Source organism: Grus americana, chromosome Z (genome assembly GCF_028858705.1).
Source record: "Grus americana isolate bGruAme1 chromosome Z, bGruAme1.mat, whole genome shotgun sequence".
In the NCBI taxonomy this organism is placed as follows: domain Eukaryota; kingdom Metazoa; phylum Chordata; class Aves; order Gruiformes; family Gruidae; genus Grus; species Grus americana.
In genome coordinates, this window is record NC_072891.1 from 47,136,358 (window position 1) to 47,153,008 (window position 16,651).

A 16,651-nucleotide genomic window follows, 5' to 3' on the forward strand; every position below is an offset into this window, starting at 1 on the left:
TGTTTATGAGGACATACAAGTTCCAGAGGAGAACTAGTTATATACAGTTTATTATAGTTTAACATAGTTATGTGTTAAAATGTGACTGTGTTTGAAAAAAAAGAGAACAAAACCAGAAAGCACACACACTTACTGTGCCTGTGCTATTCCTGAAAACCTCGCAGCCTGTTATTCTTAACAAGTAACTTAAAGCACCCACATCTACAGAGCACCTTGTACCCAAACTATGCTGAAGATATCAAAGGCCTTACAACACACGCAGACAAGCACTATTTTATTGACTAACTCTGTGAAGGCTACTTTCTACTCCCATGCTCTTCCCATCTGAACTCCTCCAACCTGACGCACTGCCATGCAGTTCCTCTGCCTAAGGTAAAGTGTTGAAATGAAGCTAAAAAAACCAAAATCAAACAAGAAAACACGTTCAAGCCACAGAAAACAAACTACAGTGTCAACCTACCACTTACACTGTAAGGGATCAGAAATTAAATGATGATACTCAGTTCAAGCAGCAAAGAGCATTACCGACAGGTCACGGTCTGATTAAAATTACAGAAAAGCTCCTTAAAGTTTTGACCAATAGCTGGATGGATCCTTCTTCAAGAAAAAACAAAGCACTCTGAACTGAAGAAGCAGGTGGATGCTTAAGCCTACATATGTTTAAAATAAAGAAGGCCTCGATGTATTTCCTTTCAATCAGGACATATGCTTCTAGACATACACTTATTATGCATACTGAACAGATCCTGTACTACTGCTTGCCCCACAGAGGACAATTCAATTCTTCCTTCAGAAAGCAGAAATGTCGGACATGTATGTCTGAATACTTCAGCAGTGAGTGTTATAATTAAGCCTGCCTCTTCATGGAAGATCATCAAAGGGTGCCAGGGAAAAAAGTAAGCCTCAGGGGCACAATCTTTCTTCTGTGATGATCTTCCTTCACTGGAATCCCTCCCACATCATTTGGGGAAGAAACTGTATCCTACTTTATGGAAAAAGCAGTACCAAAACCAAAGTTTGTTGCACTGGAAAGAAAATCAGCATCCGGCTAGAGCTACCCCAACATCTAGGACTTGCAATTACGCAGGACAGACACCTCCCCCACACTCAAGGAGGGGAGTAATACACAGTGCTCCACTTTGCCATGGATCTTTAAGGGAAACTGGTTAAATATTCAACCTGTACAATGCAGTAACCTAAGCACAGGTCTCTGAACTCTGAAAATCACTGATGATTTTGACTAGCCATATGCCTGCAACCACCTCTCCCATGTGCATTGGCTAGTCAGTCATGATCTCGTGTCATACTTCAGCTGGATCTGTGTTAGCATCCTTTCTGTACTCCCACCCCCTTCACTGCAGTACTCTGAAGCAAAAACTGTCTACTCCTCTGTCCAACAGCCTCCATTATTAACTACCCTGCTTTGAACTGTCATAGTCCGTACATATTAATCTTATAGCTTTATTCAAGTCTGCCCAAGCATTCCGCTTCAACTCTATATTGTTATTGCAACGTAGCAGGACTACTGCATGATCAGAAATAAGATTTGTGTTAGGTTTTTTGCTTACTTTTACATAGTCAAGCACAGTATTTTTGTATCAGATTGTTTTGCCATTAGTTAATTTTCCATACCATGGATTCTGCTCAAAATGTCAGCTGCTGTGCTGCACAATACTACTACACATATTCAGAACAAAAGCTTAGGGAAAAACAAAACCCACTTCCTTCCAAATAAAGCCAGTCCCTTCTGGCCTTCTGGGCCTCCATTATGATCGAGTCACTAGGAAGAAGTAGTTTTCCTAAAAGCTGCAGCTGTCTTGACAACATAATGCCTTAACTACAAACAAGTTTAGTAACTCATGTTGCCAATTTCCATGTGGTTTAATAATGCAAAGGTCAACAGCAATATTCCTAAGCCTCTGTGTTTCAAATACCAAGAGTGACACACTTTGAAATCTAGTTCTTAATTTGTAGTAAGTACTGCAGAAAATAGACAACAGAGAAACCCTGGGAAGCAGGAAATGGACCTCCTGCATGATGTAGAGAGGCAGCAAGCAGACTGCCAGCATCACAGAAAGTACTGTACAGCCTTGCAGCTAATAAATAGGAATGACCTAAGGCTACATGAACTCTGACCCCTCAAATCTCCAACATCAAAGAACGCATAGGTTCTCGCTTCATTTTATTACTCAGTAAACAAGAGAAATGGTTACAATCAGGGTGTGTTACAAGTTGAAGCAGAATACAAATATGGTACATCACATCTTTCATTCTGAAGCATTCAGCATTTTATCCCTTGACTACACTTTTGTGTACCAAACACTGATTCTTTAGATGCAGTTGTGATGTAAAGTCAGTTATTTTCCCCTTTGCAGTCAGGGACCCGACTCACTACATTTTCAGCCAACTTCTATATTCTCAGGCTTTTTACCAGCTCTAAGCTTACCACACAATCTCACTCCTTCTCCTAGGTTAACTGAAGAGATGACCTTACAAAGAAGCAGCTCGGAAAGATAAGGTATATTTTCTGCCCCTCTACTCCATTCTTGTGAGACCCCACCTGGAGTACTGCATCCAGCTCTGGGGGCCCCAGTACAAGAAAGACATGGAGCTGTTGGAGCGAGTCCAGAGGAGGCCACAAAGCTGATCAGAGGGCTGGAGCACCTCTCCTGTGAGGACAGGCTGAGAGAGTTGGGGTTGTTCAGCCTGGAGAAGAGAAGGCTCCGGGGAGATCTAACTGTGGCCTTCCAGTACCTAAACGGGGCCTACAAAAAAGCTGGAGAGGGACTGTTTACAAGGGCATGTAGTGACAGGACAAGGGGTAATGGGTTTAAGCTGAAGGATAGATTAGGCATAAGGAAGAAATTCTTTCCTATGAGGGTGGTGAGGCACTGGAACAGGTTGCCCAGAAAAGCTGTGGATGCCCCCTCCCTGGAAGTGTTCAAGGCCAGGTTGGATGGGGCTTTGGGCAACCTGGTCTAGTGGAGGGTGTCCCTGCCCATGGCAGGGGGGTTGGAACTAGATGAGCTTTAAGGTCCCTTCCAACCCAAACCATTCTATGATTCTACGATTCTATTTAAACGTGCATGTAATGGGAAATTATATACTATACTTCGTGCAAGATAATATTTCACTGTTTTAAAAAAGAAAAAAGAGAGTATGTGTGGGTGGGGGAAAGAAAATACATCAAGAAGCAGTCATTTTTTCTACATGAAAATACTCATAAAGATTTTCTTTTTTCAGTGGTGCTCTTAGGAGCACAGACTGCAGTAGAGAGGAAAAAAACCCAAAACCATACAACTCCATCCATATACTTGCTAGACTTTAAAAACTGTCTTAGTACGTGGTACTTTACTATAAAATAGATGAGTAGGAAGATTGTTCAAGAAAAAATAATTTTTATCTTGCTGTTTTAAAAATTGAGTATGAAAAAATGAACACATTTAGCAAGCTGATGTAATGTAAAAATTTAAATACTTACTGCGTAGGCGCCTATGAGGAATGCAGCATTTGCTTGTTTTTTCTGATCAAAGCCAGTATAATGAATTATTTTCTTCCTTATCAATGACAATGACTGTATCAAGAAATGAACAAGATTACGATTTTGCATTTTTGACTTTTCATGCCTTCTTTTACAAAATCAGAGGAATGCAAGGGTCTGTTCACCTGCTTTCAGCCACCTGTATTCAGAGGACCAAGTATACTGTAGACTAGTCCCTCAAAAGCTTTGGAAGACTCTATTGCATCCCAACTTAGATTGTTCCAGTATTTTTCCCAGTATCCACCCTAAATCATTTTTTATATAAATTACAGTAATCTTTTTCTCTTTGAATGCATTTATTATTTCTGACTTCAAGCCCTATGTAACAGATATACATTTATGAGAAGTAAATACAAAGTGGCATTCTCAAAAGCATCACAGGTCCCCACTATACAGGACAGGCTGTGGACAGGCTGAAGAGGGTCCAGAGGAGGGCCACCAGGATGATCAAAGGACTGGGAAGCCTGCCATATTAGGAAAGGCTGAGAGAATTGGGTTTGTTCAGCCTTGAGAAAAGAAGGAGGAGACCTCATCACCATGTTCCAGTACTTAAAGGGTGGCTACAAAGAGACGGAGAGTCCCCTTTTACAGGGAGTCACATGGAAAAGATGAGGGGTGGTAGGTACAAGTCACTCCTGGGGAGATTCCAACTGGACACAAGAGGAAAGTTTTTCACAATGAGAACAATCAGCCATCGGAATAATCTCCCCAGGGAAGTGGTGGATTCCCCAACGTTGGACACTTTTCAGATTCAGCTGGACAGGGTCCTGGGCCATCTTGTCTAGACTGTGCTTTCGTCTAGACAGAGCTTTTGCCAAGAAAGGTTGGACCAAATGATCCTTGAGGTCCCTTCCAACCTGGTATTCTATGATTCTATGTTAAAGTTGCCATAGTTCTGAAAACAAAGTAGACTTTTTTTATTCTTAAAGAAAAGCTGACTCTAGATAAATCAACTAGTAATTGTGTCTAAGGATCAGAACCACTGGAAATATATGCTTAGATTAAAATATTTTGAAAGTATTTCTAAAGTTTATCATAAATAACTTCTACAAATTTCATCTAGGCTTGGCATACAGTTTCTCCATTTATCGTAGAAAGGGGGTGGAATGGCACTGCCAATAGAAAGGACACTTACATCTGTGGTGGCAGCAAAAACCATCCCTTAACTGGCCCTTGAAACAAATTTTGATGTGCTTGAAACCGCATACTTTGATTGACAAGCTATCATAAAATGTCACTATTTAAATAGCAAAGTTACTTGCTCAGTTACTATTCAACACATTCAAGACAAATAAACCTCAGATCACTGCAGACGTATGTTCTCAGCAATCCTCACATGCTTCTCCAATATCAAACCCAAGACATACAAAGGGATTACAATACAGACTTGTGTTGCTTCAGAGCATCCTGGAAACAAAAATCAGAGAATCTTGTCTCTGGCAAACCTGTTCGTAGCGCCATGGGGACAAAGCAAGTCTGAATTATGCAAACTAATACCAGTGACAGGCATGAAGGAAAACAAAAATCTCTGTTAAACTACAGTGTTCTGCATACTTCCCAATTTTCACAGTTCAGTGGCAGTTTCAAGATCTAAGCAGTTTTGAAAAGGCAAACTGCTACTCACATTAACGCTAATAATTTTTTTACCTGCCTAACAGGTTTTATACTCCAACATCTGTTAGAGGTCAGCTAACGTGAAGTCATTCATGTTAATTAATATAGGAACTTTCTGTTTTAAAGACACTATGCTCTATCAAGACCCAATCCTGTAAATTACTGCACCCCCCCCCTCAGGGAAGATAATATGCAGTAGGAGCATGGCAGTTTCCTTCAGGACAATGCCATAAATGCTATCAAAGATCAAATGTTGCTTCTTACCAAAGTGATGTCAGGACCAGAAAAGAAGCCCAAGTCAAACAAAAAAAATCTCAAAATCGTGTTGCATTGCACCCTCAAGCTCACTCAATACTGGCAGATTGCCAAGAAGTCTGAATTCCAGGAAGGGCGCTTTTCATTTAAAGAAGTCTGTACTCATTTAGCAACTGATCTTTTAGGACCTTAACAGTAGCAACTGCCACAGTGGTGCATCTTCTGGATCTTAAAACTGGGTTTCCTCTCCTCCCTAAATTCATCTTGATAACATTTAGCATTTATATTCTAAACTTAGCCGGATTAGGAACCCAGGAAAGCACCTGAACAACAACAAAAAACTTTTGGTCCATTTGGTTTTGTTCTTTAAAAAGTCAAGAATATTAAAAAAAAAAAAAGTGTTACCTTTAATTTCTTATTTAGCTTGCAGCAGTATCTGTAGACCATTGCCAGATTGAGTGGTCCAAAGTCTGCATAGAAGCTGGTAGGAGAAAGGGGAAAAATTGTACATGACCTCTGTAAATGCATTTTTTTTTCAATCAGATGCAGAAAGCAAGGAGTAATAATATATACATGATATATGTACATCATTCTAAAAACAAGAGTGCCTTCTTACGTACATATTATTTTGCTGGAAGAAACAGTTTTGTCACTAAAATTTTTTCTTTGCTTTCCACACACCACCACTCAAAAATTAACTCAAAAATACTCAAAGTTTGAAAAATTCTCACTATTTTATCACTGTGACACCAGTTTAGAAACTCTCTTTTAAGAGCAACCCAAAAGCTTTACTTTAAAAGAAGGCAATTAATATTGCTAAGAAAAGTGAACACAGAGAATAAAGATTGATTAGTACTTTCAAAAACAGCAGGCACGCCCTTGGTCAAAAATATTTAAAGAATTAGCAGCATTCCAGATCACATACAAAGGCATACACTGTTCACTACAGGGGAAATAATATATCCATTGTCAGCTCATAAAGGCTTGAATTGATTTTTCCAGTTTTTTCTCTTATTCTAGGAAATTTGGACATTCCACTTAATAGCTGAGCAACCAAAGACATCCCCTTCAGCTCAGCAGTCCAGTGTGCACTTCTGAATATATATTGTTGCATCATGTTCCTGTGTCTTCTAACAAGACTGGGTACCATGAAAACTTCTGCTTTGAAAAGATTTCTAAGAAATCCTGATGGGAAGCCAAGTAACCATCTAAGATGTATAAATCAACACAGCAGATAAGCCTGAGAGGACCAAACTGGTATAATTAGTTCTATAATGGGAACGGTGTGTTTCCCTCAGCTACATTTAAAAACAGAATGTCAATTAGACTGGTTCCTCATTGCTGTTATTCTGGCCAATTTATTTCTGAAAAAAAAAAAAAAAAAGGGAAAATAAGTTTGTACTTACTTCTCATATACAAGTTCATCATCTATGCAGAAATAATGGGTATTTGCAGCTCCACTCTTTGGTTTTTGGCAGAGAATTGCAAAATAAAGGCGATCTGAAATACAAGAAAATTTAAAGCTTTTATAAACATCACACTTTTCTGCTGGAAGTCTGAAGTATTACCTGTCAATAGAACAACTTTAAATGCTTTAAAATGAAACAAATCTTCTAAGTATTGCCAAACCAGATATTATTATTTCTCTAGTGTTAAGCAACAAGGCACACAAAGGCTGAGGCTTTTTGCCCAGCAGTGTTCCCGTAATGTGCAGCTTTTTAGCGTTCTTTCCCACATAAAGTGTACCCAGGAAAGCTACCTGTTTCATGACTTTACAATATCACAGGAGCCCAACTTGCACCCACAGAGAGAGCAGATACCCACCTCCTTTTGGCAACAGACCCCACCTGTTGCACTCTGAATACCAACACACATGCACACCCCCAACTAAGCCACAAATCCCTCAGCATCTCATAGCACCTACATTAAACAGCGAAGCGCACTCGTGCTGGAACACAGGCACTTCCCATCTTTCCGTAAAACGATGATTTTGATGGTAGTGGTGTGCAATTAAATCCCACAGGTGACAGATGCCAGAGGGATGCGAGGGGTCGAGGCAGCAACCCACGGCTGCCCGCAGGAGCACCAGCTGAGCCACCACCCGGACATCCCCATCCGCATCCCCACTGCCCCTTCGAAGTCTGTGTGCATGCAGGCAGAAGGCACCTTGTGCTTGTCCTGGCTTCCTTTGTTAAGCTGAGGGGAAAAAAATGCCAGTGGTATTCACACAGATATAAATTATTTTTTATGGCCAGGGGAGCTGTAGCCCCAGTGAACTTTAAACACTGACTGTGCTGCTGCTGTAAATTGCTGTGTTTGCGGTAATTGGTCAATAAAAATTGAGGCCTTGCAGCACCACAGCAATACTTTTCTTCCTCCTGCTGAAAAAAATACCATTATAAAATACACGGATTAAAATTCAAATCTAACAGGAAAGATTTTATTTTTTGCAAACTAGTTGCCTGGAACAGATACATTGCTTAAATATCAAAACAGATCATCTACCTATAAACATGTAATTTCAAAGCATAACTTCTGATAAAGACAAACTGTATCTCCTTTTCCAGAGAGCAGGCAAAAAAAAATCACTTTATGCTTCAAAACAAAATCCTTCATGAAATCATTACTTGTATCTTGAAAATAACGTAAAATATGTCATGAAAGGAGTCCCCATGTCTATAGCTCAACACTCACATGCTCAGTGCTCACCCATCTACAGCAGTATCTCAGGGGGTGGAGGCAGACACCACCACCAAAAAGCGTATATTTGGTAAATGCACATTTCAGTGGAACAGCAGCCTGATGTGAATGATTTGGCTTAAACATTTACAGCTCAGGTGCAACCAGTGGGATGTACAGTAACTCCTGAGCAAGTCAGGCACCTACTTCCCTACTCTCACAGCAAAAGCAAGGCACCAGACTTGCTTATTTAATTTCTAATACTCCCATCTTGTTGGCACAGCAGCTGCAGTACTAGCTGGGAAGTGCATTATCTGCTTACGAACTTCTGTACCTCCCAGCATTTACCAAAGCATCTCCTGAAAACAAGCCAAAGGGTAAAATTTACAGTAATGCTGTGCATTTTTAACAAGGGATTAAACTGACCCACAAAGGGAAATATGTGTGGTGAAGCAAGTGCACTGATACCCCAACTGGATGCAAAATATGCTATGGGGAAAACTGTGTCACAGAAAACTATACCCTCTAACAGTCCAGGGAAAGCGTTTAGACCAACGCTTTGGGGGTGGAGGGAGCCCGCACAACTCCCCTGCCCCTGTCCCCACCACTGTGTTACTCCCTGTGCTGCGTCAAGGTGGATTTGTGTGAATCAGAAACTGTAACAGGTATCCTAGCACAGTATTAAAAAAAAAAAAAAAAAAAAGCTGCCTTGCTGGTTTACTTCCCGCTGCCCTGAGAATGAGAGCAAACGTGTGTGTGGGAGGACTGAGAGCTAAGGAGGAAGGCAGAAAGGAGAACTGAGAGGATATGATATCTAGGGATTGTGTTTAAACTGGCATTGCTAGATTGAAAACGCGTCACGCCACAGCCCCAAGGTATAATTTCACACCACTTCTAAACTGATTTAATGGCTAGCTGCCACCAGGTTCATTACAAAGAAAAGTTTTCTTCTGAGTTAGCTCATTGAACCAGCCCAATAGGGGTTAACAGTGGGAATACACAGCCAGAATTTCTCCCTCGATGGCATCTGTCCTTTAGATCCAGTCTAATTATTGACTTAGACTGAGCTCTCCATGTACACGAACAACATCCGCATCCAAGTCTGGGCAGAATGGCTGTAGTACTCAAACTGACATGCTACCTTCTTGCACACCAGCTTCTTGACATGAACTTTACACCACTTTTGAAAATATAAAAGCACTACGCAGAGAGTAATCCAAAATCCTCAAATACAAAAGGAGGATCAAAATTAAAAATAAAAAAATAAAAATTTGCACAGGTCAAAGACCTAAAATAATTTAGCATTTTGCTCCTAAGCACGATTTGGACTAACAGAATCACTTGCTTCCTCAGCATTCCTGCTTTTTCTGAAAATCATCTGCAGCTGTTGCAAAAATGTCCAAGAAAAATAAGAATTCCTATCTTGAGTGAACAGTGTGTACTGGGCCCTTTGAATTGCTGTTGGCATTAAACTCTGCACTGGTATCTCTGGATCGTGTTAATTATTGCTATTCCTAAAACACCTGAAAGAACCTTGAGTTTAATGAATTTACAGAACTACCTCACAGTAAGAGCAGTGTGTGTCAAATGCCAATATCCTGACAAGCTGTCCATTCCTGTGCACTGCTAACAATTGCTCCCTGTTACGTAAACAGCAGGCTCCATCTTTTTAACATGTTTCCTATAGGGAGATTTTAGAAATTAGCTACCCAGAGAAATCCTTTCCCATAAGCGTATTTAACTTTCTACTGGCCTACCAGTCTGATATCAGATAAATGCTGTATTACTCACCATGTCTGTTTTTACCTGGTTTTTTTGCAAACACATTCCCAGTTCTGTTTATAGTAGCCAGGGATTAGTGTGTTGATTTTTCAATAGGAGTAACACAGTCTGAGAAAGGAGAATTCCTTCATTAAGGATCTGATAGCAGGATGAGCACTCGTACATAAAATACACCAGAGCACTGATGAATTTATTTCACTAGGACTCTACAAAGGTTTGGACTGCAGGAGCAAGGCTTCGATTTTATTATTTTTATGTTTCCTTTGCTAATTTTAGCTTGCTAGTATTCCATTTACATATCGCGTGCCTGAGCACTTCCAGATTCCTGCAAATTTCTGATAAAAGGTCATCCTAAAACTATCAAACTAGAGCAGACCTTTCTAATCGTCAGAAGAATGAGAGGGTAGGGCTCGCTGCCTTACAGGCTGCGTCTGCACAGCAATTAGGAGATATGACTGCAGTATGTTAGACATACTTCAATTACATTTAATTTTGTTAGCCTCATATAACAAAACAGTTACAGAAACATGGATGTCACTGTACGCAATTAATTTGAGTAAGCATGCAATGTACAAAAAAAATGAGCCTGCATCCCACTAATCAAGGACTATGTTACCACAGCTTTGCTACCGCTGGTACTTAACTAGCGAGATTAAAGCTAGCACAAGCATGTCTACACAAGCTATAATAATCACGCATCTGATTGCAGTGTGCGTACAGAGGGAAAAGCATTTTGCTTGTTTTTCAGATCTACAGTGTTATGTGGAAATAGATGTGTAGAAAGCTGAGCGCTACCACCTCAAAATCATGTTAATGTGAATATAGAGATGGCAAAATAAACTTCCCTTTACTCTCAATAAGCCTGATGCCGCTCGGGATCTGCTGCACAGGCCTTGGGGAAAGAAATTTCAGTAATTCAAGAGACAACTAAATACCAAACAGGCACTCGCTGCAGGACAAGTCTGCATATGATCAGCAAAGATTATTTCATAAAAAGAGAAATTCTACGGCTCTATTGTTAAACAGATGCCTTAGATGAGAAATTCAGAGGAGACTGACAGTACAACAAAAACCAACATTAGTCTGTTTTGAATTACCAGGAATGTAACCACAGAGTTATTTACTATTGTAAGAGGAGTGTATTTCTAAATTCAAAGCTGGTACAAGGTATTTTGTTGTGTTGATTTAAAAGACTTAAAAATATCAGGAAGACACATGAGAAAACATAAAAGACAAATTCTGTTGCAATGTCAAGACAAAAAGCAAAATTGTATGAGATTTTCTTTTTAGTCATTCTATCCCTGAAAAGATTCATTCACTCATCACTATGATATTTCACATTTAAGTGATGATAGAGTTGGCAGTTAAAACAGCCTACCCTCTGATAAAGAAAATGAAAGCACACTAAAAAGCCAAAGAAACTTTTTATTTAACAGAAAACCATGGAAAAAACTATTTTCAGGGCCACATCACAATTGATCAACAACACTCTGTTACTTTACTCAAATAGAATCTTTGCACTCTGCTACTCCTGTCTGATACACAGGACTACTTTACATGTATTCATACACTCTCAGTGCTGGATTAGATACTAAAAGCCTCAAATTCATAAAATCTTAGCTTTCAGAAAGACTCACCAGTAAGTGAGGTCATATTGATAAAAGAGTAAATATAACTTTTGTATTGAGATAATTGTATAATGAAAACTAATTGAAAGTGTTGACAGTCAAAATGTTGGAAAGCTTAATGATAGTTGGCAGAAGTGTCCTTAGCACTAAAAAAAAAAAAACCCCAAACTTTTCTACATAATACACAAGGTTTATAATGACAAGCCACCAATACTGGAAAAACAAAAGACAACTCAATAGTTTGAAAAAAAATCGAACACGAAACCAAAAAAACCCAACCCACCTATCACTAAACATAGTAAACGAAATGCTATTTCATAAAAAACTCCAAGTAACAGTGTAAGTAAAATGATTCTCAATAAAGGAAAAAAAAAAGGCATATACGGTACAGCTTAGAGCATCCTTTAAGATGTTAGTTCCTCACTGTAAACAAACTGAATACACATTTATCAGGAGGACAAACAAATGTCAAGAAATGCCCCATGGTGTTGTATCACTTAAAATTTAGTTCCATGGATAGTAGTTGTAGTTACTTCATTTTAGACTTAACTACTGAAAAGAGGTGAGAGAGAAACACACACCTTTTGCCTGAGGTTTATGCATTATAATTCCACATTTTTTTAAAAATATTATTTATAAAATCAGAGCAATGACAAAGAAAAGCAGCTGAGGAAAGGACATCAACAGCTTTCACAGAATTGTTATATTTTCTTTAGATCATATAAATTACTTTTTTCAGAGATCAGAAGGATATGGGAATATGCTTCTAATAAACAGAAGAAATGCATTCAGTTCCAGCAAATTGAATTCATACCAGCAAGCCTCATGCATTAGTTGACAAAGAGAAAACGGTAAAGCTTACCATGCAGCTTAACAGACCAAAACAAACAATTTTTTACAAGAACAGCTTTCCTGAACTAGTCTTAATAGTAAACAAAAATATTTAGATGATTCTGATTAAAAATTATTCTGACATAATGGCTGATGCATACAATTCGTTAGGAAGGAAAAAAAAAGTGCAATGATTACTGGAAGTATTTTGAGTATAAAATCCATGCCAATAATGGATTACAAACTTTGTTGTTTATGAATATAACATCACGCAAGCAAAGATCCATAAATCTTTACAGCTATTTGGGTTTGTTTTCTGCCTCTGTCTTTTAGCAAAGATGAAAATGAGGGTAGCCTGCAATGTTCTTAATGAGTTTGGCACCATATCTGTAGGCAGATAAACTAATGCAGATCTCTCAGCCTTTACAGAGGCTAAAATGTGTCCATTTGCAAGAATAAGGCCTTATGCTTTAAGTCCAGAACTATTAATTCATTTCTCATAACTGGATTACGAGAAGGCAGAACTGACAGTTCAAATCTTGAAATAACTTTTACAACAGCTGAATAGAAAAGTAAGTCTGTGGTCTTTTTATTTTAAGGTTTCTCTTTAAAAAAAAAAAAGTATGACATACCAGCATAATAAAAATTAGACCATAATTGTTCCATTATTAGAAGCTTGTAAACAGCAGCCACTGTGCGCAGTAAAAAAAGATCAAGACAAAATAAAATATTATTAAATATAATAATCTACTGCATTTTAATCAAGTTTGTTATACTCTATACTGCTGCGCATGGTGAAATCCCACTGAAAAAACACAAGTCAAAGCCTAGGTGCTCTACTGTATTATTTAAATGGGTGAACATTTCTTTGGAGGAGAAAACACAGTAATTTAAGGGGCCTGTTGATGCCAGATGTGTATGCTCAGATCCAAGCAACTGCTGCATGAGAATGGTTAGACAGACGTGTTTGCTGGAGATCTGAGCTGGACGGGGCTGCATGGTATTCTAGGCAGTGAAATTACTTTGATATCAAAAAGTCATCACCTGCCAAATGAGGGGTTTCTACATTTAACCTTAAAACTACACCATCATCATTTCCTGTATAAATGGTTGCAGTTACAGAAAAACACACATATGGAGTTATTGTAGCATTACAGCTCTGCATGTAAGTACACCATCATGCTTCTCTGCGTAGATTAGGCCTAAAATGCTCTATTTTAAGCTGGACTATCTAGGATTTTATTCCCTGACAGTATTAGAGCTTTTTAAAAAGAGGAATCTGGTATGCTTTGGGAGTTTACATTCTTCCTACATCGCTATGCCCAATTTTCAAAACAAAACCTTATGGTTTTCTAAACATACTGTTATCTAGGAGACACACCAGATAATTTAGGAAACCCCGTTTCTTGGCACAGGTGAGACTGGTGCCTTTTGTCCACGTTTGCTCTCTGCATTTTTGCTTGCTCTATCTACAGACAATTTCACACATCCTTCAGAAAGAACTGGTAAGTGAGGTTTATTTCTTGTTTTTTAAGAGAAGTTGTAAATACTATCACTCTCGGATTCGGACACAGCACATAAAAAGTAGGGGGTTTTTTTCTTTCTTTTAGGCGAACTAAACTCAAGCATGTCTTTTAGCTGGGGAACTCAAACCTAAATCCAGAATTATTTCGGCTGTGATCCAATATGCTTCTCCACAGAGGCAGGTTTCTGTGCCAAAACAAAGCACGGCTCAAATCACAGGGCTACAAAAAGCACGGAGGAGCAAACCTGCCTGCAGAAGCCGTCGGCACTCGAGTGTCAAGAAGAGGTGCGACGCTTGTCCATTATTTTACCCATTAGCCATCAAGCACAACATTAAGAAAAAGATATATATCCCAAACATATAGAGAAATGTTGGGTTTGTTCCCATGCTTTCCTGGTTCAAATATATCCTTCCTTCACTCTCCTACAAGCAGAAATAGACAGCACAAGGCAATTGCTCGGTACGGCCAGAGTTATTAAAAAAACACGATTATTTATTCTTCTGGAAGAAAGGTTGGACTAGCGATGCATTTTTTAAAAATACTTCGCTGTGTGAAACGCCAGAGACACGCAAGAAACGACCCATCGCACAGATGGCAAAGACGGCCGCCGCCGGCCGAGCGCCCCGGGGTCCCGGCCGGGACAGCGGCGACCCAGCGCTGAGGGGAAGTTTTCCTTCCCCGCGGCCGCAGCGCCCACCGCCGCGGGGCGGGACGGGACGGGTGGGGACGGGACACGACGGGACACACAGCCCCGCGCCCCAGCAGCCCGGCCCCGACTTGCGCCTCAACTCTCCCGCCGCGCCGCCACCCCGCCCGCCCCCGCCCCGCCGGCACGCCCCTCTCACCGGCGATCCTCAGGCAGATCTCCGGACCGACGGGGGGCGGCTGCCGCCGTTCCGTCTCGCCCCCGGCTGCCCGCGACGCCGCGCCTCGAGTTCTCTTCAGAGCCGGCGACGCCGGGGCTGCGCGGCGCCGGGCCTCGGCCCAGCTCTTCCGTTTCATGGCGGAGGCGGGCGCGCCGCTACGGTGGGTGCGAGGCGGCCCGCCTCATCCCCGCCGCGCCGCTCCCCGCGGGGCTGGGGCCGCCGGAGGGGAGGGACGCCGCGACGACGGCGGCGGCTGACGCGTCTCCCCGGACACCGCCCCCTCCCACCGTCCCATGCACCTACGGCCCCCCCCCGCCCCGAGCCGGCGGCAGCTCGCGGCCACCTCCCGGCACTCCCGCCCCCCCCCCCCCGCCTCCTCTGATTGGGTCAGCACGGTGTGGCGTCACCAGCGCGGAGCGGTGGGGACGGTGATGTCATAGTGGCCGCTGTAACAGGTGGGCTGGGGAAGCGCGGCCGGGCATAGCCCGGCCATCGCCGCTGCTTCGAGCCTGCTGGCGGGGCTCTTGGCACGTCGCCCCTGCCTCGCCCGCCGCGGTGCGGGCTGCTGACGTGGCGCCGGACTTCTTCAGAGAGAGAGGTGGTGGTGGTGGTGCCCGCGTGACCGAAACGCGGCTCTTGGGGGTGCGAGGGCCCCGGCTGCGGTGTGGGTCTGCTCCCACGGACGAGCCGGCAACAGTTGCGCTAGCATGAAGTCGCCGCTTTTGGAAATGAGTCCGTTCGGTTTCGTTTCTTGAGGCTTCGCAGTTTTCCAGGTAGTGGGGTCTGAGTCTGCTGCTCAGACACAACGATGCTTCAAAACACACCATTGTTTTAAGTAGGTGTTGAAGTAAGTAAAGCTGGTAGTTAAAGCAGCTCCCTCCTCACCTCTAATTGGCCATGATAAAAGCCCTTACTGAAGTATTCTGCCATCTGCTGAATATGAGGTCAGTGATTATCTCCCACTGGTTTCCACCTTTCACTACATAACTTTTTTTTTAATACTTTTTCTAAATAACACCACAGATGTAAAATTCTGCTGACACTTTGAAAACCATTTCTCCCATGAATGACTGTGACCATCATTGTTCCAACTCATTATGCACGTGGGAATCATTGCCTCGCAGGGTGGCAATGAACTCAAGTCAAGCTGTGGCCAGATGCAACAGTCCATCTCCACGCAACAAATGCAGGGCCAATGCCCTAACTAGGATTGTTTTTCTACTGAATCCTCCTCTCTGTCTTCTTCCCTCTTTTTATTGGTCTGCATTTTGTGAATCCTTCTGAAGAAGTGGTTTTGCTGGGATAACACGGAGGTGGTGGCGTGGTTCCTGTCATTGACATCGCGAGGGTGGATGACTTCAACCTGCAGAGCTGTCAAACCACAACTTCATTCATTCCAATCCCTTTTAAAGAGTCTACAGTTCATTTAGCTATGGTTAGCTTTATTTAATGTATTTAAAATGCAGCAATAGAATTATTCCTATTGTATATGATTTTAATTCTACTGAAAGCAAAACAAGCAGAAAAACAGCTAGCCAAACACTTCCTTTAAAAGCACCAAGAATACGAAAGTGAGGTGATTGCAAAACAAAAGTGGAACTAGAGCCAGCGTCTTTGAGAATGATGATCAGGTGAATGAAGCAGTGTGGAAGCACTACAAATAAACGATATCATTTTTTCTCTTTGAAAATAATTGAAGTTTTCTGTGTGCCTTGTCTTTGTTTTCCAAACATAAGACCAGTTTTCTAGCTTGCTTGCTGCTGTGGTTTAAGTAACATAGAGGCAGCTGCATTCCAGAGTTTCTGACATGCTCAAAAATAATGGTGAGCTGGAGGAGCCCTGGAGGGAGGGGGCAGCTCCTTATTTATGAATGTAGGGGCAGTGGTCATGAAAAGCAGACTTTACTCCCCTGTGAGCCCCAGCTGCTGG

At 41.5% G+C, this 16,651-nt stretch overlaps 1 protein-coding gene across 6 annotated transcripts in view; it reads right to left on the minus strand.

The window, feature by feature from the left end:
• Nucleotides 1-15,044, minus strand: part of CDC14B (cell division cycle 14B) — a 46,892-nt gene extending 31,848 nt beyond the window's left edge. For 3 of the 6 annotated variants that reach the window (XR_008574648.1, XM_054809674.1, XM_054809672.1), the window contains exons 1-4: nucleotides 14,702-15,041; nucleotides 6,817-6,910; nucleotides 5,816-5,891; nucleotides 3,482-3,574 (exon numbers count right to left, since the gene is read on the minus strand). Coding sequence is in view for 4 of the 6 variants with exons in the window: in XM_054809674.1 (XP_054665649.1) it covers nucleotides 3,482-3,574; nucleotides 5,816-5,891; nucleotides 6,817-6,910; nucleotides 14,702-14,858 (420 nt within the window). In the remaining 2 variants the exon portion in view is untranslated. Of the gene's footprint in view, nucleotides 1-3,481; nucleotides 3,575-5,815; nucleotides 5,892-6,816; nucleotides 6,911-14,701 lie in introns of all 6 variants that reach the window. The other 3 variants (XR_008574649.1, XM_054809670.1, XM_054809671.1) reach the window with 2 other exon arrangements.
• Nucleotides 15,045-16,651: the final 1,607 nt, after the last annotated feature.